The 26,072-nt window shown below is 37.7% G+C and overlaps 6 protein-coding genes and 1 pseudogene across 7 annotated transcripts; 2 read left to right on the top strand and 5 right to left on the bottom strand.

The window, feature by feature from the left end:
* Window positions 1-203: 203 nt before the first annotated feature.
* LOC103842976 (F-box/kelch-repeat protein SKIP11) lies at window positions 204-5,689 on the bottom strand. 2 transcript variants are annotated; one of them, XM_009119664.3, is made up of 2 exons: window positions 2,072-5,689; window positions 204-1,778 (listed from the first exon to the last, which is right to left on the bottom strand). In XM_009119664.3, the coding sequence occupies exon 2, from the start codon at window positions 1,711-1,713 to the stop codon at window positions 565-567; it is 1,149 nt and encodes a 382-aa protein (XP_009117912.1). In that variant the 5' UTR covers window positions 1,714-1,778; window positions 2,072-5,689; the 3' UTR covers window positions 204-564. The 2 variants fall into 2 exon arrangements, with proteins under 2 accessions (XP_009117912.1, XP_009117911.1); XM_009119663.3 differs by having other exon boundaries at window positions 204-5,689.
* A 1,467-nt stretch (window positions 5,690-7,156) lies between these two features.
* Window positions 7,157-9,483, bottom strand: LOC103842975 (annotated as a pseudogene).
* A 245-nt stretch (window positions 9,484-9,728) lies between these two features.
* Window positions 9,729-11,752, bottom strand: LOC103842973 (UDP-galactose/UDP-glucose transporter 3). The gene is made up of 6 exons (XM_009119658.3): window positions 11,517-11,752; window positions 11,325-11,422; window positions 11,108-11,238; window positions 10,776-10,806; window positions 10,569-10,672; window positions 9,729-10,496 (listed from the first exon to the last, which is right to left on the bottom strand). Exons 1-6 carry the CDS (start codon window positions 11,618-11,620, stop codon window positions 9,969-9,971), a joined length of 996 nt encoding a protein of 331 aa, XP_009117906.1. The 5' UTR covers window positions 11,621-11,752; the 3' UTR covers window positions 9,729-9,968.
* A 1,826-nt stretch (window positions 11,753-13,578) lies between these two features.
* On the top strand, window positions 13,579-17,740 carry LOC103842971 (probable serine/threonine-protein kinase PBL2). Its single transcript, XM_009119657.2, has 6 exons — window positions 13,579-15,487; window positions 15,668-16,023; window positions 16,117-16,252; window positions 16,331-16,467; window positions 16,552-16,675; window positions 17,135-17,740. The coding sequence occupies exons 1-6, from the start codon at window positions 15,421-15,423 to the stop codon at window positions 17,602-17,604; spliced, it is 1,290 nt and encodes a 429-aa protein (XP_009117905.1). The 5' UTR covers window positions 13,579-15,420; the 3' UTR covers window positions 17,605-17,740.
* Window positions 17,741-17,760: 20 nt separating this feature from the next.
* LOC103842970 (ubiquitin-conjugating enzyme E2 1) lies at window positions 17,761-19,372 on the bottom strand. The gene is made up of 6 exons (XM_009119656.2): window positions 19,136-19,372; window positions 18,627-18,762; window positions 18,517-18,542; window positions 18,355-18,444; window positions 18,192-18,280; window positions 17,761-18,117 (listed from the first exon to the last, which is right to left on the bottom strand). The coding sequence occupies exons 2-6, from the start codon at window positions 18,749-18,751 to the stop codon at window positions 17,989-17,991; spliced, it is 459 nt and encodes a 152-aa protein (XP_009117904.1). The 5' UTR covers window positions 18,752-18,762; window positions 19,136-19,372; the 3' UTR covers window positions 17,761-17,988.
* Window positions 19,373-19,755: 383 nt separating this feature from the next.
* On the bottom strand, window positions 19,756-21,955 carry LOC103842969 (probable pectate lyase 3). The gene is made up of 3 exons (XM_009119655.3): window positions 21,600-21,955; window positions 20,838-21,513; window positions 19,756-20,465 (listed from the first exon to the last, which is right to left on the bottom strand). The coding sequence occupies exons 1-3, from the start codon at window positions 21,797-21,799 to the stop codon at window positions 19,983-19,985; spliced, it is 1,359 nt and encodes a 452-aa protein (XP_009117903.1). The 5' UTR covers window positions 21,800-21,955; the 3' UTR covers window positions 19,756-19,982.
* A 90-nt stretch (window positions 21,956-22,045) lies between these two features.
* On the top strand, window positions 22,046-24,951 carry LOC103842968 (aldehyde oxidase GLOX). The gene has a single exon (XM_009119654.3). It carries the CDS (start codon window positions 23,096-23,098, stop codon window positions 24,773-24,775), a length of 1,680 nt encoding a protein of 559 aa, XP_009117902.1. The 5' UTR covers window positions 22,046-23,095; the 3' UTR covers window positions 24,776-24,951.
* The last annotated feature ends 1,121 nt before the right edge of the window (window positions 24,952-26,072 follow it).

The raw sequence follows: 26,072 nt of genomic DNA, 5'->3' as shown, positions 1-26,072 counted from the left end.
AGTCTAGACTACATGTCAAAAATCAGACTCAACCTGCCATTTTCATGTGTAAAATCCATTTTTGTGTGTTTTCAAAAAAAAATTGTTGCAAAAGGTCCAAAAACTGTCAAAGCAGAGAACAAAGGTCTTCATTTAAAATGAGTTTAGTGTAGTACTAGCAAGCAAAAATATCAAAGGTAGCTTGCAAGTTGCAACTTAGTCCATGGGATAAAAAGCTCTTAGTCTTCTCTTTTCTGAGATGAGAAACATAAAACATAAATAAATACATTTTTTGAAAAAGAATGAATGATACATAAATATTTCCAAGACATAACAAAAATATTGTATTCAGAAAACAAATTCAACAACTTTTAACAGAACTGAAAGACTGAACTTTCTCCACCAACTTATTGTAAAACTTGTTTCTGTTCCTTCACCCCCAAGAACCTAACAATGCCACCAAGACCATTGTACTGAAACTGAATTAAATTGTATAGCCAAATAAATAAGAAAAGGCTGCATGCATGCCACTTTCAACCTCCCCCAAGCAGCCAAGAATCTTGATTTCAATGTTCAAAATTTTTGTCAGCAACCCATCACTGCACAATTGTAAACAAAATTAGATGAATGTTTCCTATCAAGCAATGTCCACACAGGAGGGCTTCCACCACTAGTTGGTATCCAAGAGTTCAGCTCAATGAACCCTCCACCAGAGCTCTTAGGCCCACCAATCACAATCAACCTCTCACCGCAAGCCCTAAACGCCAACCCCCAACCGTTAACCGAGCCAGCTCTCTCAGGCAACCTCCCTAAAGTAAACCACTTCTTACTCCCTTTATCATACTTCCTCACCACCATACCAGCATGATCCGCAGCATACAGCTCATTGCTCACAACCGCAACGAGAGGTGGCGCTTCCGCTGACGCCGGCATCTCCTTGCTCCTCGGCGGCGACATCTCCGGTATCTCAGTCCATTTCTTGGCCGCTAAATCGTACTCCTCGCCGCCGCCGACCCCTCCAATCACATAGAACTTCCCATCCATGAAGACACCGGAACACATCTTCCTCGGTTTGTTCATCTTGGGAAGCGTAGTCCACGTCTGAAGCTCAGAGTTATACATCTCCGCAACGTCACTGATCTTACCTAGAGAGTCACAACCACCGGCGAAGATAGCGATCTCTCCTAAGCTCGCTGACCCGAACAAACACCTCGGAGAGTTCATCTTCTTGCCGGGAGACCAAGAGTTAGTCAAGAGGCTGTATCTATACACAACGTGAGAAGAGCCATCGTCTTTGCCTAGGACAAGCAAGTCTGTTCCGACAGCGAGAGACTCTTTATCCGTGCACATGAAGGTATCGCCTGAACGCATCGTCGGGAGATTCATCCATCTTCTTTCGACCGGGTCGAAGGCAACCCATTCAAGGAGCTGGCAGGAGAAGTAGACCCAGTGCTCGATGATCCGGTTCTGTCTCCGGAGCTTGTAAATGGCTCCGGACTTAACCAGAGACCGGAAACTCCGGTTTAGGGAAGCGATTGAGGGGTAGTCGGACCGGGAGCAGCGGATCAGACAGCTGATGGAAATGTCTCTGCCGATGATGTCGTTGATGAGTGAGTCATCATCAGACAGTTTGCGGGATTTGGTATGTCTGAGATCGTCTTTAAGCTCATCGTCATCGTCATCTAAAGCTCTTTTGCCGTTTTTGAGGGAGTCTTCTTCTTGTGGTGGATACATGTGATCCCAGTTTGATTCCGAGGGACGAGAAGATGAGAAGACTCGAGATAACAGATGGGTACGATCTTCAACCATAGATAATCAGATTCAAAAACAGAGCCTTTATCACGAGAATGAAACAGAGAGACGAATTTAATTGAAAGACTAACACTTTCAAACAGATTTTAGATCTCCAGATTCCAAATTTTGAAACCCAATTACACTAAAAAATTGAAAACCCAGAAAAAATCAAACCGGAGGAATCGATGATCCCGATCTGAATATGAACTGCTCAACGGAGAAGAAGAAAAGGAAGAATCTTTAAAAAAGAACAAAGAGAGGAGCTTATGTAATAAACAATAACAATGAAGGTACTTACGGATTGGATTAACGAAATAGTTTTATTTTTTTAATTAGTCGTTGTGATTCTGTCGTTTCTTCGAAACTCTCTGCGAATCAGAGTGAACCGTATGGAGTCTCAAAGTTTTAAAAGGTCGAACTCAACTCTCTCTATCTCTCTGTTTAACGTTTCTCTTTCTCTCTGTTTGTTCTTTGTTTTGTGTTAAAATAATGAACTTATATTTAAATATTCTTTTTTTCTTTCTGCGGTTACGTTAGAGAGTCCAAATATTTTAGATAAGTTCTTTTTTTCTTTCCACAGTGGTGGTTAACGTGTAGTATTTAAATCAAGAAACTGAAACTGTTTCTAGCTTTGTTTTCTAGTGTTCAGTGTAAAATGTTCTACAAGTTTCGGTACTTTACCTGTAATAAATCCTCTGGTCAAAGGAAGTTAACTTGCTTTGTAATGAAAGTTATCAAAACCATGTACGTACGTCATCCACAAAAATAAACTTTTTATAGTATGTACCGTCATTCATATCTCCTTGCTCATTTTCTCTATAAAAAGAGTAATAATCAATTTTATATCTTTAATAGCATCTTCCTTTTTTCTTGAGTAACGTCTTAGAAAAATATATTTTATTATCATCTCATCATGGTTTATATATGATTTATTTATATAAATTACATTTTCAAATTTTTATTGTAACAGTATCAATGTACTCTAAACAATGTTCTCTTTCAAACAATTCCAATAAAATAAATCATTTTAACTATTGGTTTCATTTGGAAGTTTTGGCAATGGAATATAGTAGTGGTATGTGAATTGGAAAACAAAATAAAAGACTATTATTCGCATTTCCCACACAAACATTATTAGGAATATAATGCTTCTTTTTCACCGAATATAATACTTCTTTTTATGTTTTTCGAATATAACTTCCATTAAAATAACTGTACGGGAGAGAGAGCATGTATGTGTGTTTCATCAGAATAGCTGAACAGAGAGATGAGGAACACGAGAAAGCTGTCGACAAAGTGAATCTAGGTTCACGGAGCACGTGCCGACGCACGTGGGAGTATATTTTTGCGCATACACCATGAAATTAGTGTCTTTACTTAATTTAATACCCCGAGATTTACTGAATTACTCAACTTTAGTTATGTGGTGGGCGCCGGCCGTTGACCCCAAAAACAACTTATGTGGTGGGCTCTTTATTCGTCAAGAAATATTAGTCGTCCGTTTTCTTTGACATGTGTTTTTATCATATTCTACACGTCTTGTTTTTATCGTTTAAACTTTAAACGATGGATTTTTCCACAGAATAGATAGAGACATAGATTAACCTCCGATTATTGAAATGTTTACTAGTAATATAATGAACATTAATTACGTTAACAATGGTAACAACTTCGCGGATTGACGGTGGACTATTCTCCATGATCTTTAAAAATGGGCTATATATCAATCATTTTATAAATGAAAAGCTATATTAAAATATTACTAAACCAAATGTCAGTAATTAATGTTCAAATTCTAAAGGTCATATGGGTACGGTGCTTATCTTACATATTACTCCACTATATAAATCGTAGCTCGACTCGCGCCGAAAGATTATAGCGTGCAACTAAAGGATTATTGAGTATAAAATTTATTTTGCCAGCTTGAATCCACTCATTAACTGACATCTGGGAGAGCCATCTTAATCGTTATTTGGACGGTAGCAAAAGTGCTTTACTTTCTCTATTTTTATATATAAATTGTTTACATTTTTTTCTTATATCACTTGTTTTAAAAATTCAATGGGAGAAGTTAATTAATTAAATAATATTTAATAAAAAAATTCAAAATAAATATATTCTATAATTAGTATTTTAATTATATTTTATGACTAATTTAATCGAACCATTTTTTTTTATCTTAGATACTGTTTAAGCGTTTATTTGTTTATTTTTCTTAAAGCCAATGGTTGAAATGGATGATAATATGGCTGACCAGATATATAGAAAGAGAGTTTGGTTGTTATCAATAAGGTATTTCCCAAAGCTCATGAAACCCTTTTAAAAGAGTTATGTGCTTTAATGAAATAAAGAAATTAGATAGGTTCGTTGAGGTTGACGAAGCATAAGAGATCTAAGGTCTATATTTTATGTACCAGCATTACTACTTTATACATAGAATAAAACTTTGTTTTGTGACATTTAAGGTATTTTATAATAATTTCTAAATAAAAAATACTGAACTTATTTTATGTTGAAATTTCAAAGTTTTACCAAATTTGGGAGTCAACAGTCAATAACTATGAACTACTCTTACGAACGATATATCTATAGTCGGAGAAGATTTGTATGATATCGAATGAATCGTATCTAACTATCTATCTTCATATAACTTTTTGTCCTCTTTCCGTTTTTAATGAATACTGGTTGGAAAAAGGTATTTTTGCTTTTAATTTTCTAGCAAAATGATCGCATAGGACCAATACGTGACTGTATTTTTGGGTGGTGACTTGTGTCTGAAAGTGAAGTCATAAGAGCTGTCCACGTGATCTGTTTGTTTTGTGTGTTCACATTCCTTTTCCTTCCACCTTGATCTCTTTTAACTTACGAGTCCCAGTCGTCAGAAAAATATTATCGTAATCGGTGATTACATTTCTAAATTATATATGTGAAAGTGTTATCCAAATTCTGAGTAATATGTTACATTAGTCATTAGGGTATAAACATAACATTACTAGAGTCATCACCATCACTTCGAATAACTAATTTACATCTCATCTGAATATCGCATTAGTTGATGAGCCGTCATCGGCTGCGTGACAGCACGCTGCATCCGCAATCACATTCGAAGAGAAAAGACAAAATTGCGAACAATATATATTTGGTTACAAAGTTATCGTTACACATTAAAAAAACAAACTATTGTCTTACTGAAGAAACAACATCCAGAGCTAAAAGTATTTTAAACGAGTTGTTTTGAATGATCGTCTTTATAAAGATAACGTCTCGGCTCCTAATACCTTTTAAAAAACTTTAAAAGAACTAAGAATCACATATGAAAAAAGCTTTATAGATATATAGTAAAATAAAATTAATATTATTAGTCATGCTTGAGAAAAAAAAGGAAGATATCAACTCCAAACGGAATTCTCTGAATTGAGATCGACTAAAATCGCGAGTCAGATAAAGACGAAAGAAAATAATGATTTAAGAAGATTAGGTCAAATTGATAAAAGACATTGTATATCTCCAAAGGTCATTCTTTGATCCTCACTGTGAAACTGAAATCCGAACTAAAACCAACCAAGAGATTATATATAGGTTTGTACATAGACCCATATTTAACCTTTTTCTTTTCTTTTCTTAACCATATATGGTAAAGACAAGAATAGTTTTGTTTGGACCCATATTCGACTATTTCCTGTATAATTTATACCATTTATAGAGTATATTTTTTAGTATATACTATTAGGGGGTAGTTAGAAATTATTATTATTATCCTGGACAAAACTATAAAACACTAATAAACAGACCGGTTCATACGTAGAATGGCTTGTAGCCTTATATATAAATAGATATTTAAACGAATATAAATTTTTAACTAGTTAAGGATGATACATACAGGTGGGACGTCGCCGTGGGAGAGATGTACGAATAGACAGACAATGAGAGATGGAGAAAGAGAGACGTATGTAATGATTTTGCCAAAGGGTTCATATGCAAGAGCAGTAAATTAATGTTCTTTGCATTTTCTTACAAATACATCAGACAACTGTTAGGCGCACGTCCTTTTCTTCTTTTTTTGTTCTTCTCCTTCTGTGAACTTTCTTTTCCATTGTATTTCTCTCGTACATGAATAATTTATAATTATTTGTATGCTACACATGTCAATAAGAAGAACGAAAATCTTTTGAACGGTTAGAAAGATAACATCCAAGTTTTATCCAACATTTACATGCAAAATTAAGTGGCAAGAAGAATAGGTAGTAAGGACTTGATTCTTTTAATGAACTTCAGTATTTATGTGCTAGAGTATAGATTATAGAAGATGATTAATATCTCAAAAAGGTACTTTTTAACACAGTATTAAAGAAAAGTTTGTGATTATGGCAGGGACTGGAAAATAATCTCAAAACCATATTGGGTTCACGGTAGACGTTTTTGTTGTTATTAAGAATTGGTTACAGTAGAAGCTCCTACGATGTAACGGCCCAATGATCTTTTTGTTCGTGAAGTCTAGGACTACTCAGGCAGGTAGAATCAAGGCTCAAACTCTAACGGTGGGTGGTGAAGTCATAGTTATAAGAGCAGAGTAACTAGTTGGCTTTACAAACTATGGAGAAAGCTGAACTTCTAAGCTCATTGGCGCAGAAAGTTAATGAAGATAACAAAGAACAAAGCATGCATGGAGACTGCTTGGAAGGTAAACCAAGAAACCACAACTTCTCAACATATTGAAATAGAAAAATGTTGTGAGCTTCTTATTATGTATGTTCAGGTCCTTCAGGATTTCATGAATAAAGACAAGAAAAATTATATATTGAGATATGGATTACCTGACATTAATTTTCAACTAGAGGAGTTTAGGGACCTTATAGATGTTTTGAGGAGTAGTTATGAAGACAATCACTCATCTTGGAGGTGAAAAATAGCTTTCAATCACCACAAGAATGTTTGTGTTCATCCTAAGGATTTTGATTGTATAACCTTTTCATTTGTTAGGCAACCAGATCTCCATGACTCACCAGATAGCTCTGAGTATAGTTCAGGATCAACCATCATGCTGGATAAGTATGGTGACAGAACACAACCATCATTGCCTGATACTCAGACAGAACATAAGGAAGGTGATGTTGAGTTTCTCTCAACGTGTGATGTCCTGAAAAATATTGATGAGAATATGTCCATCTTGGGGGAAGAAAACATCAGTTCTCCTTATTAGGAGCAATATGGGAGCTGGTAAGGATCTCGAGAGAAGACATAACAAGTCATTACAACAAACAACATTTAGAATTTTATATACTGTATGATGCTATATATTGGCATGTCTCCATTAGTGAGGTTTCATGATATTTTGTCTATGGTTGAACCATGGTTTTGTGCCTCATTCTACACCACACTTCACTTATAGAAGTCCATGTTTTGCCCAAGTGAAGATTGCATACACATTCGGTAAACTGAATACATCAGCATGAATCAGAAACGAAACACTTGAAGCGACAGAAAAAAAAGGACAAGTCTGAAAGCATCATCACGCTCTGTTTAGATGTTAACAAACAAACTTATTTTCAACTTTCAACTAATACAGCTCATAAAAACATCAGCTAAGAAAGCATATCCAGAAAGCTTTTCTTCATTCTACCATCCGATAGCATATCCATAACAATCTTTACGGTGGAAGCATCTGAAGAGAACCCACAACTCTTCATTTCTTCTATAAGTTTAGCTGATGTCGCTACGTCACCACCTCGGAGATGTGCTCGGATTAGTGTGTTGTACGTACAATCATCTGGTGCAATCCCATCCTCTCCCATTTTCTTAAACAACAGGCCCGCTTCAGACATCGAGCCTTTCTTACATAGTCCTCCAATCATTATGGTGTATGTCTTAACATCAGGCTTCACTCCTTTGAGAGAGAGGCTACAGAATAGATCCCAAGCATCATCGACCTTATGTGCATTGCACATCCCGTGAATGATGATATTATAGACACCAATGTCAAGTTCCATGTTAGTCTTGTGCATTTTTTCAAGTATTCCCAAAGCCTCTTCTAGTTCTCCATTGTCACACAACGCATCCAGCAAAATACCGTAAGTCATAATATTAGGATGAACACCTTCAGAAACCATCTCTTGGAAGAGTTCCTTGGCCACATTAAGTTGCCCAGATTGACAAAACCCTTGGATGAGAGTGTTATAAGTGACTGAATCCGCAACCACTCCTCTCGGAGACATTTTGCGGAAAAGTCTCGTAGCATCATCAACCATTTTAGCCTTACAATATCCATTTATAAGGGTATTATAAGTCACGATACTCGGATCACAACCCTTGCTAACCATCAGATTCATCATCTGGTTGGCCTCATCTAAGCGGTTCTCCATGCACAACCCATATATCAAAGAATTATATGTAATGGTGTCAGGATCTATGCCTCTTGTGATCATCTCATTGTACAATTCCTTAGCCTCAGAAAACTTGCCCTCTTTCACAAGACTATCAATCAACGCACACCGGTGTGATTTCCTTTGTAATCATATCCCTCAACAACTGTGCGCCGTCATCCCATCTACCGGCACTACAAAAGCCTCCAATGAGAGAGGTGTAGGTAAAGACATTTGGTTTGATACCTTTGGTTTCCATTTGATTGAAAAGGCTGAGTGCATCGTCGAGGCTCCCGTCTTTGCAAAGACTGTCAATGATGATATTGTACGTGACTACTTGAGGCTTGACCTTTCTATCTTCCATCTTCCTGACTTGCACATTCTGTTCAAAATCGGACCATATGTAAATGCGTCAGGTTGACATCCGTTTTTCACCATTCGATCTATCAAAGCCACTGCTTCAGACACTCTATCTTGGAGACAAAGTCCATTGACAAGAGTGATGAGATTTGGAATAACCTTCATTTCCACCATACGATCAACTAACTCCACAGCTTGGGAAACTCTACCCACGAGACATAAACCGTTAATCAAAGTTGAAAAGGCAAAACCGAGTTTACGACTCCTGCAGAAGCAATTGATGACAATACTCAGAGTGTAGATGTTATGTGGAATCCCTTGCAATTCCATTTGGTTGCAGAGAGATAACACGAGATCATACTGTTTTGTTCTGGCCAATGCCACTAAACAGTTTACTGAAATCTATGAGAGTAGGAAGAGGACGAGACCGAAGCATGGACTGAAACAGAGCAACAGCTTCATCTTTCTTGATATTGATGAGTCCGTTCCTCAGCTTCTCTTTGTAACAAGACATCTTCCCATCGCCAGAGAAGCCTCGTTCGCATGAGAGAAGGAAACAAGAGAGCAAATTATGAGTTGTAAGAGGAGGGATACGAGGCTCGAGTACCAATCTCCGACACAACATTGTCTGTTTCTTTTTGTTTCAAATCTGGAAAAGAAAAAAAAGAAACCCTTAGAAGAAGAATAAAAACTCCACTCCCATCTTCATCTTCAGTGACTTTATGATTCTTCGCCTTTCACACCACAGATACATCTGCACACCTAACGAATCTCATTTACACTGAAACATTGATATCTCTCTCACTTTCGTCGGGGTTTAATCTACTTCATGTCTCCGGTTCTGTGAAATTTAAGATTAATCTAATTTTGGTTTCAGAATCCGGTTTGGATAAAACCAGCCGCGGTACAATAATAACATGTCCTATTTTCATTATATACACGCTTTAAAAAAATGAGAGAAAAATAGCGCTTTCAATCACCACAAGAATGTTTGTATTCATCTTCTTAAGGTTTTTGATTGTATAACCTTTTCATTTGATGTTGTTTAGGCAAACCTGACCTCCATGATTCACCAGCGAGCTCTGAGTATAGTTCGGGATCAACCATCATTGCCTGATACAGAACATAAGAAGGTGGAGAGGAGTTTCAAGTTTTGAAAGTTTCAACTATTCAAATCTCTAGCACAAGGCATCCCAAGTCCACAGTTCATTCATAGAATACTTAAAAAGACTTTTGTGATCAAACATTGAATCTTAAAGACTAATTGCTTTTACAGGAGAGGAGTTTCCTGCTAAAGACATATACATAATGATTTGACTTTGGCTTTGATATATATAGAAGTTTCTTCTACTGCATTAGTACTACATTTTGCTAAGCTTTTCTTTCCTCTACGTTTCAGACCTTAATATGGTAAAAGTAAAATGTTTCCCAAATCAAAAACAAGAATTATAGATTCAGCGTGTCCCATTCTCATCTTCAAGTCTTCTTCTTCTTCTGCGTCCTCTGCAGCTTCCTCCACTTCAAATAAATCTGGTAAGACAAACCACCAAACACCATCGACACACATCCCCACTGCTTCGACGACAACGGATTCCCGCTCAGAACCGAAGACACCACGATGCTCACAAACTTCCTCGTCGTTGTTATGGTCGTGTTAGCTAGAGACCCGAATCTGCTTATCGTCAAGAATATGAAGTTCTGTCCCACCGCCCCGCACAGACAGTACATGAGAATGTCCCACGCCGCCTCAGGGTGCTGCTTGCAGAACTGCACGGCTTCGAATCCGCTCCCGTGCGGCAACCCAAACATGTAGACCATGTTGTATATGGTTCCCCATAGGTTCATCCCCAGCATTATGTCCCACGCGCTGGTTTTCGGATACCTTGCGGTGATGGAGTCTTGCGTGGCGTTTGTGAACCCGTCGAAGGCGAGGTTCAAGAAGCAGAGGCCGTAACCAAGGGGAGCGTTTGGATTTGCTAGCTTGCTTATGGTCTTTGAACTTGTCTGAAACCGGATTCAAATACGGTTTACTATGTTTTCCATAGATAACAAAAAAGTTAATGGAGATTTGTTTACCTTCAGAAGGGCAAACATGGACACTCCACCAGCAACAAGAAAGGTGCAAAGATACTCAGGTAAAGTGTATCTTATGCCATACACTAAGGACCCCATCAACATGACTACACGAAAGTAAAAAAATAAAACATAAGATAATATATACAAGAAAATCTTGATTTATATAAATGAAGAACAATAAATTGACGCTCTAAATAGTAACCTCACCTGGAATCATTTTAGAAGACTTCGCTAGGACCTGCATAAAAAAAAGAATCAATAATAGTTAGGAAATGGTTAAAACATGAACCGTTAAGCTGAAGTATCAACTACAACCAAAGACAAACAGTGTCGCTTATTACCAGTGTTCTAAAAATTGGTCTAGGCAAATCAGACATAAACGAAACGATTTTTCTAGAAAGATTTTTTTTTTTAAATCGGTTTATGCGCGCAAAAAATCGGACTAGACGCCCTAATTAATAATCTCATGTAAAGCCCGTAACCACCTCCTAGCAATTTCTAGAACATTGCTTATTACAAAACAATGCCAAAGTTATTACCTGAGCAGGGTAACTAATATACTTGAGAGCTTCAATGCCCATGGCAGGACCAATGGTATTAGTAATGCCAGCACTCCAGTACGTCCACCATGGAGCTCCACCACTACCTCCATTAGACCACAGCTTAATCACTGCTCTCACAAAACAAAACATACTTTAGCTTCTTCATCCATTCTTAGCTATACATCTAAAGGAAGAGAGTCTTCCGAATACTCACTTATAAAAGACCAAACCAAGCAGACAACATTCTGAGCCAAGTTCAGAAACGCAAGATGCTCGAATCTCTTCTCGTCTTCCCCAAATCTCTTCGTGGACCTAATCACGAAACCATAAAAGTTTGTGACTTTTGGATCGCAATCATAGAAAGTTTGTGGCTTTGATGATCTGATTCGATTCAGATTATACTTACAGGGTTTCCTGAAGAACGCCTTGGTAAATGTAGGCGGCCCAGATCCCGGCGACGCAGAACGACAGCAATAGAACTCGCCGGAGACCGGAGCCGTGGGATTCCATCGTGTGTTTCTCTCCGATTATAATCAGGCGACGATTCGAATGTGAGTTTTAAGTAGTTTTTTGGGATGAATTTATGAGAATGGATCTGAAGTGAGAAACGGAAAGTTATTAACAGTGTCGGAGGCGCGAGAAAGACGTAGATGTTACACGTGGGATTGTATCATTGGTTGAATTAACTGACATGGTGTTTTTCATTGGACGCGGGACGTGGGTTCGTTTATGAAAATCCATGTCACACACTGGCATCTATGTCTCAGATAGAGACATGAACTACGTGACGTTTGTTTCGATGAAAAACGTCAGGAGTTTCATATAACCTATGTTTCGGGTTTAGTTCGTCTTTTTCAGCTTGGATATTTTAGTTATTGTAATGTATTTACTCGGCCTTCTTCTGATTAGCCCAAAATGCAGACAGTAAACATAGACAACGTCGTGACAAAAAAAAAAATTTAGACAACGTAAAGTAAAACTGTAAGAGCACATATATTCTCACATGGTGTATTGATGATGTATTTTAAGAAACTAATCCGTTAATGGAAGCTAATTACAGTTTTAAATTTTTTTTTTGACAACATCAACTAAAAAATTAACTAGAAACTTCAAACCGGTCTAGCAAGCCAAACCGGTAGAATTGAATCGACATAAAGTAAAATTGAAGGAAAACTCCTCACACCGCATGCAAGCTTATCCGCTAAGATATTTTGTACTCTAACAGTTTGGCATCGCGTGCAAACAGTTTTAAATTACATTAAATATTAGAATGCAAGGTTATTATATTTAAATCTAATTTATTAGAATTAACTGACTTGTTCATTTAAATCGATTACAACAGTTTAATAAATTGGCTACCAATTATTCTGTAGCAATAAGTGATGATTTTCAGCTAATTCAATGGATGTTAGTAGTAGTCCGGATTGAAAGCTTAAGCTGAAAATTGTGGTGTATATAAAAGTTACATTTATCCTCGCGCGGGCTGGAGACGATAATCGTCATTGATGTTAGAAGATTATCCGATTCAATTTATAAACCTAAGATCATGTAATGATGAGAAAATAAACAACATGTTGATTTGCTTCTTAGCAGAAAAATAAAGCCTATATTATTTAACATTTTAGATTAGTCATGGCCTAGCTATATGTCTATGTGTGGTAAGTAAACGTGCAATATGATATATTTAAAAGCAAATGTGACAATAACGTGGAGAAGGCGATCAAACTTGAGAATTATGAATAAGATATATTTTTTTATGAACATAGAAGTCACACAGAAGGAGAATATATAGTGAAGGAATAAATTTGTGTAATAAACATACATAATCGTCCTTGATTTGGATAACCAAGTCTGGTTTGAAGAGTCAAAAGAGTGACGATATATTAGTTTATTACCCATTCACACATGTAAAGTTAGCTTGCTTTTTTTTTTAAAGCTTACTTCTATTGAGCAGGTATAAAATAATTCACGATAAGTAACTTGGTCAGATCTCAGATAGTCTAATATATCAGAATAATTCGCGATGGGTAATATTATAATTTACAACGTTACTTCTATTGAGCGAATTCTGAAAAGATGCCAAATTGTTTTTTGTCCACACGTGCCATGCAGCACTTTCAATTCACGATCAAAAGCAATGTGAACATTGCTCGAGTAATTTTTTGAGTCAATGAATTGCCATGTGATGATAATATTTAAGAAAGACACAAAGAAAAGTATTCATAAACGTTGACTACCACTTTCCATTAGTTCTATGTTACAAACAATGCTTTTACTGCGAGTTTAATTAGTTACTGATCATGGTTTGATACATAAAAATGATATAAAATATCTTAACAATTTATGATTCGGAAATTTAACACGGTATAGCCGTATAGAACGAGAGCACTCTGAACAAAACAAGTTTAATGATAGAACACATCCTAGACCTTATACAAAAACGTCTTCATTTTCTCTATATCTGTCGGCCACTGTTGAGTATGTTGTCCAAATCCTTTTTTGTAGTTGTAGAATGAAGTCTTTTCAATTCATGATAAAATTATCTAAGTTCTTAAAATTCACCACGAAACAAAAAATTTCATTTTATATTCTTGCTTTCGCATGTACATTTTGTGCATGCGATTCTTTTAATTTAAGGATGCAATTTCTTTGACCAGAAAAAGAAGAAGATGCAATTTATTCCAGTCTCGGGGTCGAATTATACAAAATCTTTGATCCAAAAAATCGACAGATCCAGGGAAATTAACTCCAAAATTTAAAACGTAAACATTTAATCTTTTGATTGATAGGGAATATTCCCACAGATTATCGATCGTGACTGAAAACATCAAACTTATTATCCAACAAAATAGACAAGAAAAGTTCAACGAAATGGGCGATCCAGCCCCACCGCCTTTACTGTCCCCTTAATATAAATAATATTTTGATCGTCAACGAAGACCATATATTTGTTTGAAAAACAACAACCAAAAGCCATAAATTCCGTTTTTTATTTACGTCAACACAATAAAATAAGACCTTCGTTTTTTTTGTTTCTTTATTCCATAACTTATATATTTTCATATTAATAAAACTGTATTCGACAGAACAATAAGCAATTTAAATACAAATACTTGATTCTAGTACACGTTTTAACGAGTCAGCTATAGCTTGAGCCATCCAAAATATGCCGTAACATTTAAAAGACAAATATGGGAACACTTTTAGTTACAAAAATAAAAAGATGGGAAAACAAGAAACTAAAAGGGGATATTGAAAGACGGAAGGAAAACAAACATTGTAGTAGAAACCCGGTCTGGTTTCATCTGTGTTTGAACTTGAAATTCAATTGGAAACAAAAATACAAATAAACCACTTTTAAAATCACGTCTCAGTTGTGCAGTGTATAAATGATTAATTTCTAGTAAAAACGAAAAAAAAATGACAAAAAGATAAGAATTATTTTGTGTAAACTTTTTAAATCTTTTTTAGTTTCTGGATTTTTTTTTTTTATATTCACTCTAATGTATCTATATCAAGAATTTTTAAATATTCCTCTTTCTCCCATTCGCAAGCAAAAAAAAAAAAAAAACAGACAGTGGATCTTCATAGGACGGTTCAGGTGATGCTGTTAGGCATATATCTTCATAAGACAGGTAGTATTGTCGGTTGTCGAATCGTCTATGTAATCTTTCACATATCATAATTATAATTATAAGATCATAATAAATCATCGTTAAAAAAAATGCACTCTGCTTTTGAAAAAAAAAAAAAAAATGATATGGGAACACGACTTTTTCTCCCACCACCTTCCTTCTTGTACTAATCACCACTCAGTTACTGAAAACAAAATATCATTCAAAAGTTTTCTTACAGTTAATAATCAAACGTGAGCATGACGCAACCGGATCTAAGTCGAATTTCCAAAAGTATCCTGTCCTATGGCGTTAGAAACGTTCTAGGACCACGGGTTCTTTTGTCATTCCAAACGAAACTGACGTCAATATGGACTCAAGGGTAGTCCTGTCATTTCCACAAGTTATCATGAGGAGAAAACAAAAGCACTCTACGACTACGACTTTCTTATTTATTTGTTTTTGCTTCAGAACCTCTCTGTTCTTCTTCACCTTCCTTGGTCCTTCCTCTCTCCTTCTTCTTCTTGAGATTTTCTTTCTTTCTTGTTGTTTAATATTTTCATTCTATTTAACGTATATATTCGGCTAAGCAGACACTTGCGCCGCCGAAACTTACTGTACTTCGTTCTTGTCCTGATCATCTGTGTCCTTGTTCCACAAGCTTTGTCTGTCTTCAAGTTGCTATTTTAATCTGAGATGGGTAATTGCTTAGATTCATCAGCTAAGGTGGATAGCAGCAGCCATAGCCCACATGCTAATTCTGGTAAATACTAAATATTTTTCTCTCTCTCTCTCAAGCCTTTATTGCTTAACTTGTGTTACGTGTTAAAGTTTCTTAAAGGTTTGTCCTTGTCTCCAAATAGGAATTGTTGAATGATCTTGATTTTGATGTTTGTAGCAAGTTTATAAGAGTTTCCAATGTTTTATTTGATCATTTTTATAGGTTCGTCTGCGTCAAATGTCTCGAGCAACACAAGCCGTTCAACGGGTCCTTCAGGAAGAAGCACAAACTCTTACAGCACAGGAAGCAGTAGTTTAGGATCATCATTACCAACGCAGCCAAGAACAGAAGGAGAGATAATTTCATCTCCCAATCTAAAAGCTTTCTCTTTCAACGAACTAAAGAACGCTACCAAGAACTTCCGTCCTGATAGTCTACTAGGCGAAGGAGGTTTCGGTCGTGTATTCAAAGGATGGATTGATGAAACAACTCTCACTGCTTCACGACCTGGTTCTGGTATCGTCGTTGCTGTTAAGAAGCTTAAGCCTGAAGGTTTCCAAGGTCATAAAGAGTGGCTGGTAAGCCCTGGTTACTTTCTGTGGCTCGCTTGAACACTGGCCTTGATTGATTCTTGTTGCTAACAATGAGTTTATGCTTCTTCTTTTTTACAGACTGAAGTGAACTATCTCGGTCAACTTAGTCACCCAAATCTTGTATTACTAGTTGGTTATTGCTTAGAAGGCGAAAACCGGCTTCTTGTATATGAATTCATGCCTAAAGGAAGCTTGGAGAATCATCTTTTTAGACGTATGTTTTCTTTAATAAAAGAAACAAATAATAACTTTGATTGTGTTTAATAATCAGTTGGGCCAATGATTATTGCAGGTGGTGCACAGCCACTTACATGGGCAATAAGAATGAAAGTGGCAGTAGGTGCAGCTAAAGGGCTTAATTTTCTTCACGAAGCAAAGTCACAAGTGATTTATAGAGACTTTAAAGCTGCTAACATTCTACTCGACGCTGTAATAAACTAAACCATCTCTCTTCAAAAACATTTTAGTGATTTATTTGACTCTTAACCGGTTGAAATGTTTGTCATATTGCAGGAGTTCAATGCTAAGCTTTCAGATTTCGGTTTGGCCAAAGCAGGACCTACCGGTGATAACACACATGTGACCACAAAGGTTATGGGTACTCAGGGATATGCTGCTCCTGAATATATCGCCACAGGTTTGTTCTGTAGATTCACATTACCCATTATTTACCCGAAACTCTCTCTATTTCAAAAAAATATATGTTTTACAATTTTCACACATATTAAATTTAGTTATACATGTATTATTTTGTACGTAACTATTTTCCATAATTTTTAACCAATATAACTTCAATAAACTGAATATGTTTTTTGAAGTTTACATTTTATCATTGAGTAATGTATTGAAAAGTATATTTTTAATATATTTTTTTAAACGTACTAATCCAAGAAGTCAATCTGTAGTTTCAAACAGGTTTTGTCAGTTTTCTATGTAAGAACACTTCCAAAACTTTTTCAAAGATCTTCTTTTCAAAAGTTTTGACTTCTAAATCTTGAAAGCTTAATCTTTCACATCATCCAAAGTTTTGTTGACTTTTAGAGTGTTTTTGTTTCTTAATACACTTTCTAAAACCTCACCTTTCAATCTACTGCAGGTAGATTAACAGCAAAGAGTGACGTGTACAGCTTCGGCGTGGTACTACTGGAACTAATATCAGGAAGACGTGCCATGGACAATTCAAACGGAGGAGTCGAATACAGTCTTGTGGACTGGGCAAAACCATACCTCGACGATAAGCGAAAGCTTTTCCGCATAATGGACACAAAACTAGGCGGCCAGTATCCACAAAAGGGAGCTCTCGCAGCTGCTAGCCTCGCGTTGCAGTGCCTAAACCCTGACGCAAAGCTAAGGCCAAAAATGTCAGAGGTTTTAGTCACGTTAGAGCAGCTAGAGTCCGCTGCTAAACCTGGAGGTAAACACACGCAAATGGAATCTCCAAGGGGTCGTCATTCCTCTGGTGTGCAGAAGTCTTCGGTAAGATTTGGTCAAGATCGGCCTCTGGGGAACATAACTCCTGGTGCATCGCCTTTGCCTTCTTACAGTAAGTCTCCGCGTGTGAGATGAAAGTAAATAGATCATACTCGTTGCTTGAATGTGTAATGTATGTAAGATGGAGATTTTGAGATTCAGGTTGTCTATGTGTAGTATGTATGATTGGAGATGAGTTAAAAAAACGATTTATAACAGAACATAACTATCAGAGTGAAGTGAATCAACATATGAAAAGGTGAACAACTTGGAACTTATATAATACATATATACACAAAGATGAACAATTCAGAAGGTTTGGTACAAAGTTGTTTCATAGAACCAATCAAAGCATCCAAATCACTAAAGAGTTTTGGAAAAAACACAAAAGATAAGTTGAAACTTGAAAGCTGTTGCTGAATGGTGTGACATTGAGAGTAGTAGGAGGGAGTTTACAAAAGCTTACAACTAACTAAAATACTAGTCAGCAGTCCAGCTTTGCTCCACAACATCACGCACTCTTCTGTTGTACTCACGCTTGCTTTCGCTGTACATCCGAGCAGCTTCCGAGTTTGCAGGAGAATTCGGATTAGGGTCACAGAGCAACGACTGCGAACAACAAAATAGATTAGAGAAGAAGAAGAGTTATTAAAAGATGTTGGTACGTGCATTTCGATTATTACCTGGATGGAGGTAAGAATAGCAGCAACATCATATATAGGACTCCACTGGTTTTGGAGAATGTCCAAGCAAATACTCCCATCAGCATAAACTGCAAAAGCAGGTTAATATTAGCCAAAAAGAGCTAAACAATAACCAAGTGGAAGAAAAGAGAATGGTGCTTACTATTTGGATGGAACATCCGTGACACAAAACGAACTGTCGGCGGTTTATTAGGATAATCTTCAGAGAACTGCAGTGAGAGTTTGAAAGTACCTGCCATGAAGAGCCAATAATAAGAACACTACTAACATGCTTGATCCCAATCATAAACAAACATAACGTTACCTCCATCCCATGGGGTGTCATCAGGCCTGCAAATCAACGAAACGAGAAGGTCTAAGTAAGTACACAGAAACGACAATGTTTCAGAATAGGCTTAGTGCTTGTTCCCTTACCCGAATATGACAGCATTCCAGAGCATGATGTTGTTGTCTTGTGGAGCACCGCTTATACCAGCAGGTGGGTCTTGCTGCAGCCTCTTGAAATCCCTCATCAACCTCTTCCTCGCTGGAGTCGACATCCTACCTTAGTCTATAAAACAAAAACACACACATGTTCATCATTCTGAGGTCTGTTCTCAAATATGTTCACATAAACTACCTTCAATGATTTGGGTATGCTAAGTAACTAATAAGTAATAGATACGGATCTGTAAAGGAAGCTTACGACATATGACACAGCCTACATAGCTTAGAAGCAAGATAAAAACTAAGACTTGAACTTACAAAACAGCTTAAGGTCGCATCAAAACTAAGACTTGAACCTACAAAACAACTTAAAGTCGCATCAACTTCACCAGAACAGCTACAAGAGTGACAAACAAAACAACACCTTTACTAGTCTATATAAGAAACAGCTCAGATGAAAGTAAAACCAGCAAAGAAATGATCAGATGAAAAGATACCGTGGAAAACAAATCTCGTGTTAAAAGGAAGAGAGGCAAAGATCGCGGCGAGATGAGGTCGTCAAGCGTGCCCGGTTCTCGATTTCACCGTGCGATGGGAGAAGATGAAAACTTTCAATGATTTGGTACGCAGTGATGATCTCTGCTTGATGGCTTTGCGTTGGCCTTTCGACGAGCTAGTGGCTGGCTACTAAACCGTTAGGGCGAACTTTACCGTACCATCAACCGGAGTTAATCGATTAAAAGTACCGACATAGAAAACAACTATTCCGGTTATTGGTTTAGGATCAGAGGCACTGAACCGAAATAAACAAATTATACTATTAACCGGACAGAATCTTGACCCAAACCGAGGAGAATGATGTAGTCTAGATAACCAATTCACAGTCAACCCTCTTCTCAAAGCCTGAGCTTTTAGATAATATCTAAGCAATTCAAATCATTTTCATATTTGCTCTTACAATAGACTTCAATCACCGGCACACAATTCTTGGAAACATCCATTACCAGAACAAGGTCCTAAACCAGTACAGACTACAGATCTAAATTAACATGTCAATCATTGTATTTTTTTTTATGAGCACAGACAAAGGCCTATTGACTGACACCCAGGAAAATAATATCAAATATTTCTCTCTTTCTTTGAACAAAAACACATGGGACAAGACGAGATGTAATGAATCCTAATAAAAATAATAATAATCTGAAACTGATCATTGTATATGCACTCTTTTAATTACTAACACACATTCATATAACAACAATTCCTTTTACTTTCTGCTCCCCTTTTTCGTGAACAGCAAGCAATACAAAGCATAAACTTTGTTTGTTTGTTGGAAGGGGACAATCAACAGGCTTTACCCGCTTCGCAGCCAAGTGCTCCTGCGTCCATGGTGAGTTCACGCACCATTGTTCCCGGTTTAGGTCGAATGGCAAACTTGCTTGGGACAGGGTTTTTCGGTTTAGGGCTCCATGCATTTGGTCTTCCGGATTGTACAAAATAAGCTCCATTCAAAAAGTAATCTCCTTCCGATTGCCAATTCCAGCTTTTCCAATCAGTGTAAGACGTGTACTCTCTCTTTGTAACCTCCTTAGCTTGTTCGTTAGGAGGAGCGATGAAACGGTTGCCCTGGCTAATTATTGTAGGGTTCATGTTTCCACCAATAGCATACATTTCCCAATGTGTGTAGTCATTGTTCACCACATGGATCGTTCCGAATCTGCAACGAGGCATTCTCTGTTCCAGTCTCTTACCAAAGTGGTTAAACGCTACTGTTATCTGCATGTTCTTGTCAATCACGTGTTCGTCTTTTGCCCCAAAAAGCATCACCTAACCAGATTCAAAGAAGGGCTTTAAGGCTTCATTTGAAAAATATACAATAAACTTGATGTACAAGCAACCGTAAAAAATAGACAAATATTCTCACAAAGCACTATATCATGTTTTAAAGACAAAATAAGCACATACGGAAAATAATTTTCAAGATAGCATTAACTAAAAGTTAAAAAGACACTTTTATATTTGGGTTTAATGATTAAGGTTTATTATTTATTATGGTTTAAGAACTAGAGTAATTTAGTTTTATTTTATTAAATAAGTGTAATTGTTTTGATCAAATAAGTGTATACTTTTAAGAAGTTTATTATTAGGTGCTATTTTGAGATAAATTTTAGAAATGGTATTTTGAGATTTTATCTTTACCTCTTGGTGGTCAGTGAAATGGCTGTTGGAAATAGTTACTGCAGTTGAGCCTTCAATAGCATCGATCATACCATCTGTACATCTCGTCATCGAGACATGGTCAATCCAAACATTAGTTGCTCCAAACAAACTGATTCCATCACCATCACTTTTTGTCCTGATCCCTACATGTTCCTCAGAGTCTCTGATCAAGCCACCGTTCCCAGGAATAATGTGCTTAACATAAATATTGTTTATGATCACATTATTCACAAACTGCAGCGTTAATCCAACACCTTCCATGATATAAACCTTTGCTCCTCGTCCATCAATCGTTTTGTTGCTCGTTATCATCAGTTCTTGTTGAAGTTTTATGACCATGCTGTTTGCGAATATGATCCAAAGCGGTCCGTCTCTGGTCACAGCGTGTCTTAACGTACCTGGCTTGGGGTTGACAAGATCGTCGTCTGAGGAGTCGTTGACGACGTAGATAGGTCCGTCTTTTCCTCCGGTGGTTTTCCGGCCGAATCCGAGGACGCACTCCGCTAGTTTCTTACGGTTCTTCTCCCAGTTAGGGTCACATCGCCAGCATTTGTCTATGGGGTTATAAGCTATGCATTTTCCGCTTCCCTCTTGCGTTTTCCGACCAATTAGCTCTCTCCTCGTGTTGTTGGTTGATTCCGTGGCGTCCACTGCTCTGTTAAGGAACGAGATTGTTTTATTAGGTTACTTGTATAACACGTTAGGTTTCAGTTTTGACTAACAAAGACCAAGAAAACTCACAAAGCGACATGGTAATTCAAGTGGTCGGTGACGTTAAGCGGATTAGGATCGTAAGAGGCTATGGTTTGCTTCAACGCATCGCCTTGACGCTGCGTCCAGTAGTTGTCGAAGACAGCAACATTGGATTGAACATGTGGGACCAATATGGCTAATAAGAAGACTAGAGTGTAGCCGCCAATATTCAAAAACGCTGCTGCCATTTGCAAATGTGGCGATAAATGCCGCTGAATTTTTATTTTATTTTTCTGGTGAAAACCACAAGCAGTAATTGTGGTTTTCAGATAGATTTGCTCAGGTTAAAAATTGAATTTTTTGAATCACCGATTGCTTTAATAACAAGGACCTAGAGGGAAAGGGTGATAAAGGGTCAACGGAGGATTAAGAATTAACAGAGATTTGTAAACCATTAATTTAGATTTCTTTGACCACATCTCCTAAACCCCTGTTTTGAGATGCCTTTGTGTGTTGTCCTTCTATTGTGGGATATTTTCAGTTATTCTTGTCTTTACCTAAACTTGAGGTAACTATTTTTGGTTTTACTACCCATATATACGATAAGTTTAGTGTATCAATACAAGGTTCCAAACTATTGATAATAATCGAAAATACACTGTTATTTTTTTTTGAAGGAGTGTTCAGTTTGTGTTTTCAATATGTGTTCGTTAGCATGAAAAAAGAGTTTAACCCAATGTTTTGTCAGAATAGCTAGCAAGAAGATTTTAAATCTGACTTCTTCTTTTTTTAAAAAAAAAATCTGACTTGCTTGCTTGTATACATAAAATAATATAAAAAAAACTTAAATTTGGAGTTGGTTGATCGAATCAGATCAGAATCATTTGATATATCTGGATTTCTCACTTACTAAAAGTAAAAATTCATGTGTCCATAGTTACACATTAACAGTCTAATCTTCTTCTTTTTCATCATGCATAAGAAGAACTTCTTGTGATTTGATTCGTTAATTAAAAGAAAACATTTTATATTGGGTCGAACCAGTTGGTGTCAAACAGAATACAAGCTCGGCCCATATAGTACTATTGGAAACCTCTATTCTTGCCGTCCAAGTAACTAAACTTGTACCTTGCAGTCAGAAGCTTATTAATGGCGGGACTCTTTGTTCCCCAACATAATTTGAAGAAAACAGAACAAGAAATGCAAACTGAATATCATGAATAGTTCACAGAGCAAGTTGATAGAAGATGCCTTACTGATTATCTCTGCCAAGATGGTCCGTGATCAATTTTATACAGATCCAACTTCACCAACTTATCTGCACATTTTCAAAAGCAATAAATTAATTTCTTGACCCTTATGATAATACATCTACAGATTATTATGTACATAGCACTCTGAGTCTGTTATTATACATTAATCACCATAAATGTTTCTTCTCCTAACCATTCCAAGAAAGACAATAATTACCCAAAAAAGCTTTAACTGTTAAATCTCGTTCTCCTGAAAAAAGAAGATCCAGAGCTGAAAATAGAAGAAAAATCATGAAAGAAGGAAGATTCAAGAAGAACCTATACGCAGTCTTTTTCACTTTCTTCTTCTTCTTCTGTTCCACGTCGGATTTGCTCCTCCCACGTTCGCCGTTAGAGATGCTCACCGGAGGGAGGTGGGATCTCCTGCAGCCGAGCATAGGCATATCAGCGATGCACATGCAACTCCTCCACAACAACAAAGTCGTCATCTTTGACCGTACGGACTACGGCCCTTCGAATCTCTCCCTCCCTTCTCAAACTTGCCGAAACGCCACCGTTTTCGACTGTTCCGCGCACTCACTCTTATACGACGTCGCTTCGAACACCTTTCGCCCACTCACTCTCCGATCCGACACGTGGTGCTCCTCTGGCTCCTTAAACGCCTCAGGCTCTTTGATACAAACCGGCGGTTACGGCGTCGGCGAACGAGTTGTACGTATATTTACGCCTTGCGACGGCGTTTCTTGCGATTGGGTTGAGAACAGAGCGTACCTCTCCTCTCGCCGGTGGTACTCCACCAATCAGATTCTCCCCGACGGCAGGATTATCATCGTCGGAGGGAGAAGAGCTTTCACCTACGAGTTTTACCCCAAGAATCCGGGAAAATCCGTTTTCATTCTCAGATTCTTGGCGGAGACGAGAGATCCGAACGAAGAGAACAATCTTTATCCCTTTCTTCACCTTCTCCCCGACGGGAACCTATTCATCTTCGCTAACCGGAGATCGATTTTGTTCGACTTCGTCAATCACCGAATCGTCAAGGAGTTTCCGGTGATTCCCGGCGGCGATAAACGGAATTACCCCAGCACTGGCTCCTCCGTACTCCTCCCTCTGTCACTCACCGGAGAAAATAACCGATCGAAGATCGCGGCGGAAGTTATGGTCTGCGGCGGAGCACCTCCCGGTGCGTTTCTAAAGGCGGCGAGGACGATCCCTAAGGTTTTCGTCGGGGCGTCTCGCACGTGCGGGAGATTGAAAGTGACCGACCCGAATCCGAGCTGGGTCATGGAGCAGATGCCGGCGCCACGTGTCATGCCTGATATGCTGTTGTTACCCAACGGCGACATTTTGATCATAAACGGCGCGAGTAATGGAACCGCTGGTTGGGAAGACGCTACTAACGCCGTTCTCAACCCGATTTTGTACATGCCCGATGAACCCGACCCGACCCGGAGATTTGAGATTCTCGCGCCGACTCGAATCCCTAGAATGTACCACTCGGCGTCTCTCCTCCTTGCCGACGGCAGAGTCTTAATCGGAGGAAGCAATCCTCATCGGAATTACAATTTCACGGCGAGGCATTATCCGACGGAGCTCAGTCTCGAGGCTTATCTCCCGCGTTACCTGGATCCGCAATACTCCGGCGTGAGGCCGTCGATTGTCACGGTGGAGCTCGCCGGGAATATGCTGTACGGAAAGTCGTTTGCGGTCACGTTCGTGATTCCGGCGTTTGGGATGTTCGACGGAAGAGTGTCGGTGCGGCTCGTGGCTCCGTCGTTCAGCACGCACTCGACGGCGATGAACCAGAGGATGCTGGTCTTGCGCGTGAGGCGCGTCGTTCAGTTATCTGTTTTCGCGTACAAAGCTGACGTGGATGGTCCAACGAACTCCTACGTGGCACCGCCTGGGTATTATATGATGTTCATGGTTCACCGTGGAACTCCGAGTGTGGCTATTTGGGTTAAAGTTTAAACGTGAATGCAGTTTTTACTCTGCTTTTGACTCTTTGATTTTACATCATTTTAGTGTACTAATACATTTTGTTATGGTGAAAGTAAGAAATAACGGAAACTAAGAGATGTTGTCAATAATAAAACAATAGATATAGAAGATTATGATATTGGTGAAGATAACAATGGTTTATTATACATGAAAGGCTAAGCACGTCAGTTATCAAATTATCAGTTTCGGTTTGAGATCCCTACACATATGGGGGAAAACGTATCAATTTCCCTTGTGACGCTTTGATCTACTTCTACACTGTTACAATTCGGACATTGTAGTCAATCTTGGACTATATGACACTGAAGTTTTCCTTCACCTAGGCATAACAACTCAAAGTAAAGACAAAATGAATGGCACTTACAAACCGTGTTGGTTAGATAAATCTTCAGAATTAGCGCTAAAATGCTACTACATGTGAAGTTTTCATTTTAAGACCAACACTTGGAGAGGTACGTACGTCACCCCTTATATTCTCCTTACCTGATAGCTTATGCTTTCCAGGTCATGTTTATGTAGATGGATCGATAGCTTCATTGGTTCAGTATCCATGTAGTTTTTTGTATCAAAGAGATCATGACATGTTTGATATATTTTCGTCGTTTTCTATAAGTCGATAATGGATTTTATACACATGCCCTAAGGGAATAAACATAACACACTAACAGGTCAGATTTTCAGTATACTAGATCGATCAGTCTTAAATTTTTTTGAACAAATAAAGTGATCACATTTCCTAAAGCTTAGAGTAGGAAGAAGAGGGGACCTTATTTTCAACTACATTTATGGAGTTTTCTTCACAAACATAATAAATATGGCTCAGAATATCACATTTTCTTATCTGACCCCAATAAATGTAATAGTGACGACTCTACATCCTACGATCCTACAAATTCAGTCAATTCATTTAGCACGGTGAGTAGTGATTTAATATCAAAGTAACTTGACGTAAAAAAATGAGTGAACTATCTTCTTATACTTCAAGACTGAAATAGTTATAATTTTATAATTGTTTTTAGTAAGATTGAGACATTCAAGTCTATCATACATCGATAACACAATTTAAGCATAATACTCATGTTTACAGTTTGGAAAATTCTCCAGCTTCGAAGGTTAATATTTGTGTGATCAACAATCACATCCACAAGAGCATAGGAACATGTACCTGCATTAAACAATAACACATGCGAGGCATGAAATTGTTCTATACAACAACCAAAGGAAAATGAAACATGTGACATAACTAATAACACAAGATTTTAACGAC

Source organism: Brassica rapa, chromosome A09 (assembly GCF_000309985.2).
Source record: "Brassica rapa cultivar Chiifu-401-42 chromosome A09, CAAS_Brap_v3.01, whole genome shotgun sequence".
Lineage (NCBI taxonomy): Eukaryota > Viridiplantae > Streptophyta > Magnoliopsida > Brassicales > Brassicaceae > Brassica > Brassica rapa.
Note: the sequence above shows the minus strand (reverse complement) of the source record. Positions and strands in the feature narration are given on the sequence as shown.

What these genes read in the sequence shown, in the direction of transcription:
- LOC103842976 (XM_009119663.3), bottom strand. Translation starts at nt 1,788, where the DNA reads ATGGTTGAAGATCGTACCCATCTGTTATCTCGAGTCTTCTCATCTTCT.
- LOC103842973 (XM_009119658.3), bottom strand. Translation starts at nt 11,620, where the DNA reads ATGGAATCCCACGGCTCCGGTCTCCGGCGAGTTCTATTGCTGTCGTTC. An exon ending in ATATTAGTTACCCTGCTCAG is followed by an intron (nt 10,807 to 11,107) that starts GTAATAACTTTG and finishes TTTTTTATGCAG; the next exon opens with GTCCTAGCGAAGTCTTCTAA. An exon ending in CCATGTTTGCCCTTCTGAAG is followed by an intron (nt 10,497 to 10,568) that starts GTAAACAAATCT and finishes ATCCGGTTTCAG; the next exon opens with ACAAGTTCAAAGACCATAAG.
- LOC103842971 (XM_009119657.2), top strand. Translation starts at nt 15,421, where the DNA reads ATGGGTAATTGCTTAGATTCATCAGCTAAGGTGGATAGCAGCAGCCAT. An exon ending in TAGCCCACATGCTAATTCTG is followed by an intron (nt 15,488 to 15,667) that starts GTAAATACTAAA and finishes TCATTTTTATAG; the next exon opens with GTTCGTCTGCGTCAAATGTC. An exon ending in CTAACATTCTACTCGACGCT is followed by an intron (nt 16,468 to 16,551) that starts GTAATAAACTAA and finishes GTCATATTGCAG; the next exon opens with GAGTTCAATGCTAAGCTTTC.
- LOC103842970 (XM_009119656.2), bottom strand. Translation starts at nt 18,751, where the DNA reads ATGTCGACTCCAGCGAGGAAGAGGTTGATGAGGGATTTCAAGAGGCTG. An exon ending in TGACACCCCATGGGATGGAG is followed by an intron (nt 18,445 to 18,516) that starts GTAACGTTATGT and finishes TCTTCATGGCAG; the next exon opens with GTACTTTCAAACTCTCACTG. An exon ending in ACGGATGTTCCATCCAAATA is followed by an intron (nt 18,281 to 18,354) that starts GTAAGCACCATT and finishes CTGCTTTTGCAG; the next exon opens with TTTATGCTGATGGGAGTATT.
- LOC103842969 (XM_009119655.3), bottom strand. Translation starts at nt 21,799, where the DNA reads ATGGCAGCAGCGTTTTTGAATATTGGCGGCTACACTCTAGTCTTCTTA. An exon ending in TTGAATTACCATGTCGCTTT is followed by an intron (nt 21,514 to 21,599) that starts GTGAGTTTTCTT and finishes GTTCCTTAACAG; the next exon opens with AGCAGTGGACGCCACGGAAT. An exon ending in ATTTCACTGACCACCAAGAG is followed by an intron (nt 20,466 to 20,837) that starts GTAAAGATAAAA and finishes GAATCTGGTTAG; the next exon opens with GTGATGCTTTTTGGGGCAAA.
- LOC103842968 (XM_009119654.3), top strand. Translation starts at nt 23,096, where the DNA reads ATGAAAGAAGGAAGATTCAAGAAGAACCTATACGCAGTCTTTTTCACT.